An 11,247-nucleotide genomic window follows, 5' to 3' on the forward strand; every position below is an offset into this window, starting at 1 on the left:
GAATTTGTCTGGCCCGAGGTGTACCTGAATGGTCCGTGTGCCGAAGGTCTTTATGCCGGTGCCGTTCGCTGCCCACGGGGTCGGGCCTCGTGCTCTCGTGCAGGATTTGAGGGCAGTCGGGGGAAGCATACTCAACTCTGTCGACCAAATATAAGAGGCTGGTCATATGGCCAGCCGTCAGCGGCGGCTGGCCTAGTCGTTTCCTGGTATGAGCAAGGCTGTTGGCACTCATGGTCTTGGCCTTCCTAGCGTTGGTGGTAGAAACACCAAGTGGTTTAGTGCTCCTCTGTTTTCTGCCTGGGGGGCAAGCTGTGGTCAGCTGGGTCCAGGGCAGGTGACCTGATTCATGGCGGCCTCGTTCTCCCATTTGGTTTCCCAAAGCACGTCGGCACGGCCTGCGATCTTCTGGAGGTCCGTGAAGTCCTAGTCTGCTAGTAGGTGCTGGATGTCTTCCAGCATTTGCTCAAGGAAGGGTTGCTCAAACATCAGGCAGGGTTTGTGGCCTTCTGCCAGTGAGAGCATTTCATCCATTAGTGCGGATGGGGCTCTGTCCCCCAGGCCATCGAGGTGCATCAGCCTGGCTGTGCGCCGCCGACAGGAGAGACCGAAGGTGCTGAGGAGGAGAGCTTTGAGGGCGACATACTTTCCCTCCTCTGGAGGATCGTGAATCAGGTCGTCCACTCTGGCCGCAGTTTCTTCATCAAGGGCACTCACCACATGGTAGAACATCGTGGAGTCAGAGGTGATCTGTCTGAGATGAAACTGCACTTCCGCCTGCCCGAACCACGTGCGAGGTTGATGGGTCCAAAAGGGGGGAAGTTTCACAGAGACAGTGCTGATCACCGACGAATCCATGTTGTGAGACCAGATAACGTCTGGGCTCTGCGGGGTAGCAGCTGCTACACACAGAAAACACCACTGAACTCGATGGGGTTTCAGTTGAACTGTTTATTTGAATTTCGCGCGACCCTTTAAGGCCAATGGGAGTTCTGCCCCGTGCACTGGTGACATCATCACGTTGCCTGGGGCGTGAGCCGTGGCCTAAGCCACAAGGCAATGAGCAAGTCCTGATGGCGCCATCTTTCTGCAGCTGCCCCGCCAGCATGGCGATACAAGTGGGGCCGGTTCATTCACAGAGATGTGCGCCGCCACACAGTCTCGTTCATTTGTGCTTTGCGTTCTTCCTTGGTTGATTGTTTCAGGCATTTTCTGGTCTTGCTTTAGCTTTCCAACATCTGCAGCTTTTAATTTTGTCATCTCTCTTTTGGCATCTCCCTCCTTGCTGACATTTACTATCTTCGATGGAATGTCATTGACCTCTCTGATTCTAGCACTCACACTTTTTACTTCAGATTTCCAGCATTTGTTGATTTCCTACTATGAAATGAGATGGAATCTTAAAGAACTTCCTTGAGGAGCTGTTTCTCTGAGCCAGATCGTCCTCAGTGATCACAAGATAGAGGAACAGAACTCCACCCTGAGCTAAACTGTTCTCGCATCTAGTTCCAAATTCCAGCCTTTTCCCCATATTCTTTGATACCCTGACTAATTAGATAGCTGTCAACCTCCCCTTTAAACTCCCCCAATGCTCAGGCCTCACAGCTGTACGTGGCAATGAATTCCACAAATCCATGACCCTCTGGCTAAAGAAATTTCTCCTCCTCTCTGTTTTAAATGGGTACCTTCTCATTCTAAGACTGTGCCCTCTTGTCCTGGATTCACCCACCAAGGGAAACATCTTATTCACATCTATTCTGTCTAATCCTTTCAGCATTCGAAATGTTTCTATGAGATCCTCTCTCATTTTTCTATACTTCAATGAATACAGTCCAAGAGCCGATAAATGTTCCTCATATGTTAGTCCTTGTGTTCCAGGAATCATTCTGGTAAATCTTCTCTGTTCTGTCTGCAACTTTAATACATCCCTTCTAAGATAAGGAGCCTAAAACTGCACACAACACTCCAATGAGGTATCACCAGTGCCCCATAGAGCCTCATCAACACCTCTTTATTCTTATACACTATTCCCATTGAAACGAATTCCAACATAGCATTCGCTTTCTTTACTGCCGATCCAACCTGGTGATTAACCTTTAGATTATCCTGCATGATGACCCCCAAGTCCTTTGCACTTCCAAATTTTGAATTTTCTCCCCATCCTACTAATAATCTGCCTGTTTATTTCCTATTCTAAAATGTCCAACTGTACATTTCTCAACATTGGATCTCATCTGCCATTTCATTGCCCACTTTCCTAAACTCTCCCAAGTCTCTGCAACCTTTCAGTTTCCTCAACACTTTATGCGCCTCCACCCATCTTGGTGTCACCTGCAAACTTCACCACAAAACTATTCAATCCATAATCTAAATCATCAATATATATTGTAAAAAAAAAGCGGCCCCAACATCGACCCCCACGGAACACCACTAGTAACCGGCAACCAATCTGAACAGGATCCCTTTATTGCTCTTCCTAGTCTAATATCTTTCCTGTAATTCCATGGGCTCTCATTTTATTATGCAGCCTCTTATGTGGCACCTTATTGAAGGTCTTTTGAAAATCCAAATACATAACATCCACAGCCTCCCCCTTGTCCATCCTACCTGAGATTACCTCAAAAAGTTCCAGTAGGTTGGTCAGGCAGGATCTTCCCTTCATGAACCCATGCTGGCCTGGACCTATCATGTCATGCACCTTGAAGTATTTCATAACTTTGTCCTCGAGTATCGACTCCTATAACTTTCCAACTACCGACGTCAGACGCATAGGTCTATAATTTCCTTATTTCTGTCTCCCTCCTTTCCTAAACAGCAGAACTATATTTGTGACTTTCCAGAACCATGTCAATCTATTGATTTCTGGAAAATCATTTCCAATGTCTCCACATTCTCCAAAGCCACCTCCTTCAGAACTGTTGATGCACTTCATCCAGTCCAGGTGACTTATCTACCTTTAGTCCATTCAGTTTACTAAGCAATATCTCTCTCGTAATCCTGACTGTACTTAATTCTACTCCGAGACTCAGACTATTAGGTATATTGCTATTTTCTTCCTCAGTGAAGACTGACAGAAAACACTCATTTAGCATTTAGTTCCTCTGCCATCACTTTGTTACTCATTATAATTTCTCCAGCATCATTTTCAAATGGTCCTATATCTACCTGTGTCTTTTACTCTTCAAATATTTAAAAAACCTCTTTTGTATGTTATTTACCAACTACCTTTCATAATTCATCTTCTTTCCTAATGAATTTCTTTGTCTCTGTAACTTTTTAAAAGTTTCCCAGTCCTCTGTTTTTCCACTAATTTTTGCTTCCTTTTGCTTTTAATTTAGCCTTAACCTCTCTTGTTAGCCACATTTGTGCCATTTTCCCTTTGAAAGCACGAAGCCCCAAGCACTGAGAGGATGAACCATCTGGGACTTCCAGTATTTGACCATTGCAATAGAGGCTACAAGGTAATTCACACCACAATCTTTCGAGGAAAGAGTGAAGTTGAAAGCAAGGGTTGAAGCAGCTGTCATGTTGGGGAAAAAAATCTGCTCCAGAATTGGCTCTCATTTCAGACTGTTTGAGTGCAGGTGTTTCATTTAGCAATGAGGTAGTGTGATCATTGCCCAGATTTGGGGAGGGAGCCAATTGGATGAGCAACACCTTATGTTCCATCTTGGCAGTCTCTAATCAGACAGCATTAACATGGACTTCTCCGTTTTCCAGTTCCCCTATCCCTCTGTCTCCTCCCTTTTCACATCCCCTTCCCTCTCAATTTAGAGTTATCACCTCCACCTATCACTTCAGATTCTCTCTCTTCTACCCTCCCACCTGAATCCAGCTATTACTTTTTACCTGTTGGCTGGTGCTTCTCCTCTTCCCCTTCTCCCACCTTTTTATTCAGACCTGTTTTTGCTAATGCTTGTCAAAGGGCCAGGGCCAAAATGTCCATTCTCCTTTTTTTCTTATGGATGCTGCGTGATCAGCTGAGTTTCTCCATCACATTTGTGTACTCAAATTCAAGTTCATTATCATCCAATGGTACAAGTACAACCCGATGAAACAGCGTTCTCCAGTCCTCAGGGCAAAATATGCAGACACACAACCTGATGTAACACACATACAGACAAGCAATACATGTGCAGGACAAATATGCATAATAAATAAATATTCTACAGTGAATAGTAGAATCAAGGATGGTGACTGTGAATGGTTCCTTTGGTCGTTCAGCATTCTCACTGCCTGTGGGAAGAAGCTGTTCCTCAGCCTGGTGGTGCCTAGCTCTGACACTCCTGTATCTCTTCCCCGACGGGAGTAGCTGAAAGCTGCTGTGTGTGGGGTGGAATTTTATGCATCCTCTTCAGACAACAATTCTGATAGATAACATCGATGGTCTGTTCTCTCTGCCTTTCTTATGGTCCTGTGGATTGAGTGCCGATCCAATTATCCACAGCAACCAGTGCACACTGTGATGCAGCCGGCCAGGATGCTCTCGATAGAGGTCCTATAGAAGGTTGACATGATGGTGGCTGGTAGCCTTGCCCTCTTCAGTCTTCTCAGGAAGTCCAGTCGCTGTTGTGTCTTCCTGACAAGTGAGGAGATGTTGTGTGTCCACATTAGGTTACTTGTTAAGTGGTCTCCAAAGAACTTGGTGCTCTCCAGTCTCTCCACTACTGAGTTAATGATGTGTGGTTGGCGTACTTGATCCTGCTGAAGTCCACGATCATCTCCTTTGTTTTGGCTACATTGTTATTCTCACACCATATCAGGAGATTTTTCCACCTCTTCTTTGTCATGCAATTCATAGATATTGTTGATGAGGCCACCTACTGCTGTGTCATCTACAAACTGTTGGAGCTGGTGGAAATTTGGAGGATATTTCCATGCCACTTATGTCCTAATGGGATCTGGACTTGATTTGCTCTCACCTGCCTGTGGACCATGATGGGGCTCCCTCCAAGTTTAAGTTCAAGTTTATTTATTATCCAATCGCAACTCTACGAAACAGCGTTCTCCCGTCCTTGGTGCAAAACATGCAGACACACAAGCAGGCATAATATACATACAGGGAAGCATTGGATCTGCAGGTCAAATATACATATACAAAATACATATGGTTTAGTGGATGTGAATGCCTTTGGTCAGGCAGGTTATGGATCTGAAAGTGCAGCAGGTGAGACTCTCGCCAGATTTGTCTGCGTCAGATGTTTGGGGAGAAGACTTTACAAAGTTGGCTGGGCTCGGATTGACTTTGGCATGCTTTTATTTAAAGCCCTAGTCAACACCACGTGGTCTGTCCAATAATAGTACAAGTGGGTTATATGGTTATATGGGTTGCTTGCTTGGCCCTTTCTGAGGCCATTCAAGTCAACCCATGTCCACCTTCCTACCAGTGCTCCTGACACCTTGACTGCCTGCCCATCGGAGCTCCCAATGCCTTGAACACAGACTCTTGCCAAGGCCCTGGCCACCCATCCACCAGAGCTCCTGACATCTCCACCACCTGCCGATCGGAGCTCCCGATGCCTTGAACGCAGACTCTCACCTAGGCCCTGGCCATACTCGGATCTGACCTCCTGCCGCCCCAAACACGGACTTATCACCAGTCCTGGCCACCCACCTGCCCATCCGAGCTCCCAATGCCTCAAACAATGCAGCAACTTACCATGATCAAAAGTAGTATGTGTGTAATATTCGACCTGAATTTTACCCTAAAAATTGGTCCACGAAATTCAACAATCACTCGCTTCGAAATGGTCATTGTTAACTTTAAATTCTGTGACTACAAGTTAGAGTTTGAACTCTTGGTCACTCTTGGTCTCAAACAGATTAGCTGTTGATGTCTACTTGGTGGGATCCTGCTATTTCTAATTTATTGCGAACAGTAGTTGCATCTTGCACTTGCAATAATATGGAGGTGTAAAGATTGGGCCAAACAAGTTTAAATTCCATCACAGGCTGTTAAATTTAATTTGGTTGAAAGAATGGTGCAGGTAATGGTGACCTGATGCTAGCTTTATGGGATGTGGGGTTGATCTACTCCCACCTGCCTGCAGATCACACTGGGGCTGTGCTGCATTAGGGATGGGGGAATCTGTACCTGGTCAGTCAACTCTGGCGACTCTCAGGGAAGTAAATTCTGTGTTATTTGCATGATCTGACTGGTTTCTGACTCCATACCTGTGGCAGGGTGAGGCCACACTTGGAGAATCGTTTGTAATATTGTGGCCCATCTTTAGGATAGGCGCGGAAGAACTTCACCAGATGTTAGCAGGACATGGGGGCTTGTGTTATAGGGAGAGGTTAGATGGGCTGGATCTTTGTTCTATGCTGTAGAAGGCTGAGGAGTGACATTGTCGAGGTTTATAAAATCACAAGGGGTATGAATGAAGTGAATTCACAGTCTATTGCCCAGAGTAGATCATTCTTAAGCTAGATGATGTTTTTTTTTGTTGAGAGTGAACCTCTGCCTATTTTTTGGCGAGGAGAGGGGTTTAGGGGTTGTTGGAATCTAAGTGAGAGGAGATTTAATTTTCAATTTGCATAACTTCAGCCAAAAGGCCAGAGGTTAGCAAGTTGCTATTACAGCATCAGTAGTCCGGGTTCGAATCTACTGTCTCCCCCCCCCCGTTATCTGGATGAGGTTTCCACGGATACTCCGGTTTCCTCCAAAACGTACAAGGTGGGTAGGTTTAGTTGGTCACATTCGTGTCCATTGGGGCAGAAGAGCCTATTTTCGTGCTGTATCTGAACAGCAAAGACGCACAGGGCCGATGGCTCTCTTCATACAATAATTGTGTTTTGTTTGTTATCATCCAGGTCGCTTGTGACTGCTCGCATCTGTCTTCCTGTAAAACTGGCTGGACTTTTCACGAGGCCCTCGGGATGGTCCTGTTGCTTGCATTTTCTTGACCAGATGACCTGCGACAGAACATGACTCATTCTGCTGACAAAATGAAGCCTCTCTCCAGTGTTGATTTTTCCCAGAGTCTTTTTGAGATGGACTACTTTTCCTGGAATGTCCGCTGCACACTGATATCTGCTGGTTTTCTCTTCTACTTTCTCATTTTCCTTTTAACCCACGTGTGCAGCCTTGCCCTGTCACTGACCTACCGATCTCTGCCAGTAAAGGAGAAAGTCTTCTGGAACCTCGCAGTCAGTCGTGGGATTTTTGGAATCCAGAGCATAGTGGCCGGACTTTGGGCTCTCCTCAAAGATCCTGCCTTGCAGTCTGATAAACTGCTAGGCCAGCAGGACTGGTCTTGGTTCAACATGCTGACAGCGTTTGGGTTCTTCCTGTTTGAGAATATAGCCCTTCATGGGTCCAATGTTGTTTTCAAAACCTTTGACTTGGCCTTGGGACTTCATCACTTCTTTGCTCTGTCTGGCTATGGCAGTGCTTTGATCTGGGATAACCTTGGCCACTACTTACCAATGCTGATACTGCTGCTAGAGATGAGTACCCCTTTCACTTGCATCTCTTGGATGCTGCTGAAGGTAAGAAAACTAACTTTTCTCATCCCCAAACAAACAAGAGAATGAGAAGAGAAGGGTTGCTGGAATTTCTCATTCAGATCTCTGAAACAAATTGAATATGCCCTTTTTGGTACTATTTATTATTTTGAATTAGAAACTGAATCTGTATGGAACATTCCAGAACAGTACAGGCCCTTTAGCCTACGATGTTGTGCTGACCTATGTAAACCTACAATCTCATTGTTCCCACGCTCACACCCATAACCTATGAGGTTGTACCTCTTTAATCTGGAGACATTGTGACGTGGCCATCGCCGGACCACAGAAAATGCCAGGAAACAGAAATTGACTCCTAAGGGAACCTTCTTTGTAAACATATCAAAGGTAGAACAAAGCTTAAAGCAGGAAATAATGCTATGGGGCAGCCCGGTTAGTGTAGTGGTTAACGCAAGGCCTTTACAGCGCCAGCGATCGGGATGATAGTACAAACTCCTTCCAGACAGCGCGGGACTTGAATCCTGCTCCTGATCGCAGCAGATTCAACCTTTACAGCGCTGTCAAAGTGTGCCAGACCATGATTCATCAATCTCAATGTAATGATATCAAACAATTGGATAATTGAATTACAAGCCAGAAATGTCTCAACAAGGAGAACTAAAGAGTTACCATTTATTGCAATAAAAACACCAAAATGTTGGAGGAACTCGGCCAGTCTTATCAGCACCTCTAGGAGACGAAGATATAGTGCTGATCTTTCGGGCCTGAGCCCTTCTTCAGGGAAAAATCAGAAAAGGGAGAACCAGGATATATCAGGAAGTCTCAGAATTCAAACAATAGGGGAGGAATCCAGACCAACGAAAGGTGTTAATCGGATGTGATAACGGACTAGGTAGCATTTATCATGTCTGTGCGGAAAGGAGACAGGGAATGGAGAGACAACGGGGGGTGGGGAGGGGAGGGAGGGGGGTTATGGGTTAACGAAAGCCTGAGGTCGATATTAATGCCATCCTGTTGGAAGGTTCCCTGTCAGAAAATGAGATGTTGTTCCTCCAATTTACGGGTGATCTCAGTCTGGCAGTGGACAAGACCATGGACAGACAAGGAAATGGTATGGAAATTTGAAATGGGTGGCCACTGGGACAAAGCGATCTCCCAGTCTGTGGCCTGTCTCTCCGACGTAGGGAACAGTGGATGCAGTTTATTTCAAAACGAGAACAAGTGTTGATCTGCATAAAGAAATCCAAGTAGGCTGAAATTCAGTGGTAGTTTAGTGTGTTTTGTCTTAATAATTTGTAATGGTAAACGTTAGTCTTCAGGTCTTGATGTAGATTAAAACAATTTCAGATAATCAGCCATTTCAGTCCTGTAATTTTTTTTTCAGCTCTACTTGTTTTCCATGTTTCTCCATCTGTTTGGAATTTAATCTGTCGTTTTCACCTTCTACGGAGAAACCTTGTCCTCCGCTTGTCAGCCAAGTCCCTGGTCCACCACTTGCAGCGCACTTTCCTGAACACCCCTCTACTTCCCTTTTATTTTCTCTGCTCCTCCCCCTTTCTCGTCAACTTGAAAGCTGCTTCATTTCCAGTGTTTCCCAGTTCTGCTGGGAAAGCATTAACTCTGTACAGATGCTGCCTGACCGTAAAATTTTCACCTGGGTCTCTTGAGTTTATGCAATTGTTTAACTTTTAATTTTTTTAAAATTCAGAAATACAGCACAGTAACCAGTGCAAGAGCCCACACTGCCCAAGTTCACTCATGTGACCAATTAACCTACTGACCCTGTAATGTCTTTGGAAGTGGGAGAAAACTCATGCGGTGACTGGGGGAACGTCCAAACTCCTTACAGCCAGTGCTGGATTTGAACCTACGTTGCTGGCACTGTTATAGCATTTTGGATGAGCGTATGTCTTGTATTAAAGTAATATTTTTTGTGTATCCATGGTGACATTGACTTAAACAATGCTGTGAATGAAATCTCCAAATTCACTTATGTTCATATTTGAGATTTGGGACAGTGCAAGGTCCCATAGTCGTGTATTTCGCTCGTCTTTCTCCAAATTCATTGAATATTTCAACCCTCGTGAAATATAAGAAAGGAATAAGTGAAAATAACCCTTGATCCTCGAGCAAAAATGTTGTAACTGCTCAGAGTTTCGATTAGTATGATGTGTTCTTGGAATTTTAGTCTTTGCAAGAAAAATGTCTGCAGCTATATCTGTTTCAGTGTCCTGGAGAAACTGGTCAGGCAGCATCCAGAGGAAGTAAAGGGTAACCAACGTTTCGGGCCTTGGCCTTTCGTCAGATGTACAATTCCTGTGGATGCTGCATGGCCTGCTGCGATTCTCCAGCATGTTTGTGTGTTGCTCTTGGCCCCAGCAGCTGCATACTTTCTCGTTTAATCATTGCAGTGTGGAGGGGAAATCCTGAGTTTCCCACATTTGATCTCATTGTCCTTGTTAATCTTTCTTCAGGCTGGTTTTTCACACCTCCGCCTTTGGAAACTGAACCAGTGGCTTATGATCCACCTATTTCACTGCCGTATGATCCTCACCTACCACATCTGGTGGGTGTGCTGGCAGAATTTGGAGAGAATGAAGCTCCACATCAAAGTCCCACAGATGGCATTGTTCTTTGCTGGACTTTTTCTCCTGACTTTTGTCATCAATCCCTACTGGACACACAAGAAGACCTTGCAGCTTTTCAATCCGGTGGACTGGAACTTTGAAAGGCCAACCGGGAAAGTGTCGAATGGTGAAACAAACACAGCTTTGAAGAAAGCAGCGTGAGGTGGAAAATACAACTGTAATTAGGGGATAAAATGATGGTCGGACACAATCAACTTCCTTGGGTTCACGACTGATTCCCAGATTTGGAGTTTGGCTTCTAATGTGGCTTTTAATTATCATCGCCATCAGAGGATCTGTCTGTACAGTCGAGATGATGCAACAAGTGATTGAGGTGAAGGAAGGTTTGATGATCTGATCATTTCAGGTTTTTACTCCGCTGGCTGCTTTTATATGTTTAGAATTGGAACTCTTGTTTGACAATAATTTTGTCAGATTTTTTGAAAATGGATTTTCCAGAAATTTCTTTTTAATTATTCTTCGGACAGAAATAAACAATAGCAACCAAATGACTGAATTAATATTTTGGGGGTAATTTTTCCTTGGCCATGGACATTTTCAGGCCTTTGTTTTCAGCGTAAAGTTTAATGTGATAAATATTTGCAGGAATCACTGGCATGTGTGCACTCCATGAACATTTCGTCAATAAAGCTTTACATTTTACCCTTTTTAAGATGTTGTAAATTTTTCAATTTAGTGTTTATTTATCTGTCTTGATATAGCTGTTCAAACAATCAAGTTTCTGGAGGGGTTTCTGCGGGTCAGGTGGCATCAGTGGAGAGAAATGATAAGTCAATATTTTGGACCCTTTATCGAGGTAAGGAAACGTTGACTGACCATTTCTCTCCCGGTAAATCACAAAATTTTGTAGATGCCGTGGTTGAAGTGGTCGCCCTCTTCCCTCTGCTACCCTAGGGGAAAAGGTACAGGAGCCTAAAGACGAGCACTCAGTGACACCAGGACAGCTTCTTCCCCGCTGCCCTCAGATTCCTGAATGATCAATGAACCAAAGACACGGCCTTACTTTTCGTGCGCTATTTATTTTTTTATAGTAATGTTGTAAGATGGTTATAATATAAGTGTTTGCACTGTGATCCAGCCGCAAAACACCGAATTTCATGACTTGTTCATGACAATAAATCCTGATTCTGATTCT

The 11,247-nt window shown here is 44.6% G+C and overlaps 1 protein-coding gene across 10 annotated transcripts in view; it reads left to right on the top strand.

Moving 5' to 3' along the window:
* The window catches only part of cln8 (CLN8 transmembrane ER and ERGIC protein), a 50,138-nt gene extending 39,374 nt beyond the window's left edge, over positions 1 to 10,764 (top strand). For 8 of the 10 annotated variants that reach the window (XM_069885199.1, XM_069885200.1, XM_069885197.1 and 5 more), the window contains 2 exons: positions 6,811 to 7,488; positions 9,939 to 10,764. In XM_069885199.1, the coding sequence (XP_069741300.1) occupies positions 6,925 to 7,488; positions 9,939 to 10,253 (879 nt within the window). In that variant the 5' untranslated portion in view covers positions 6,811 to 6,924 and the 3' untranslated portion in view covers positions 10,254 to 10,764. Of the gene's footprint in view, positions 1 to 3,335; positions 3,459 to 6,810; positions 7,489 to 9,938 lie in introns of all 10 variants that reach the window. The other 2 variants (XM_069885196.1, XM_069885198.1) reach the window with 1 other exon arrangement.
* The last annotated feature ends 483 nt before the right edge of the window (positions 10,765 to 11,247 follow it).

Source organism: Narcine bancroftii, chromosome 6 (assembly GCF_036971445.1).
Source record: "Narcine bancroftii isolate sNarBan1 chromosome 6, sNarBan1.hap1, whole genome shotgun sequence".
In the NCBI taxonomy this organism is placed as follows: Eukaryota; Metazoa; Chordata; class Chondrichthyes; order Torpediniformes; family Narcinidae; genus Narcine; species Narcine bancroftii.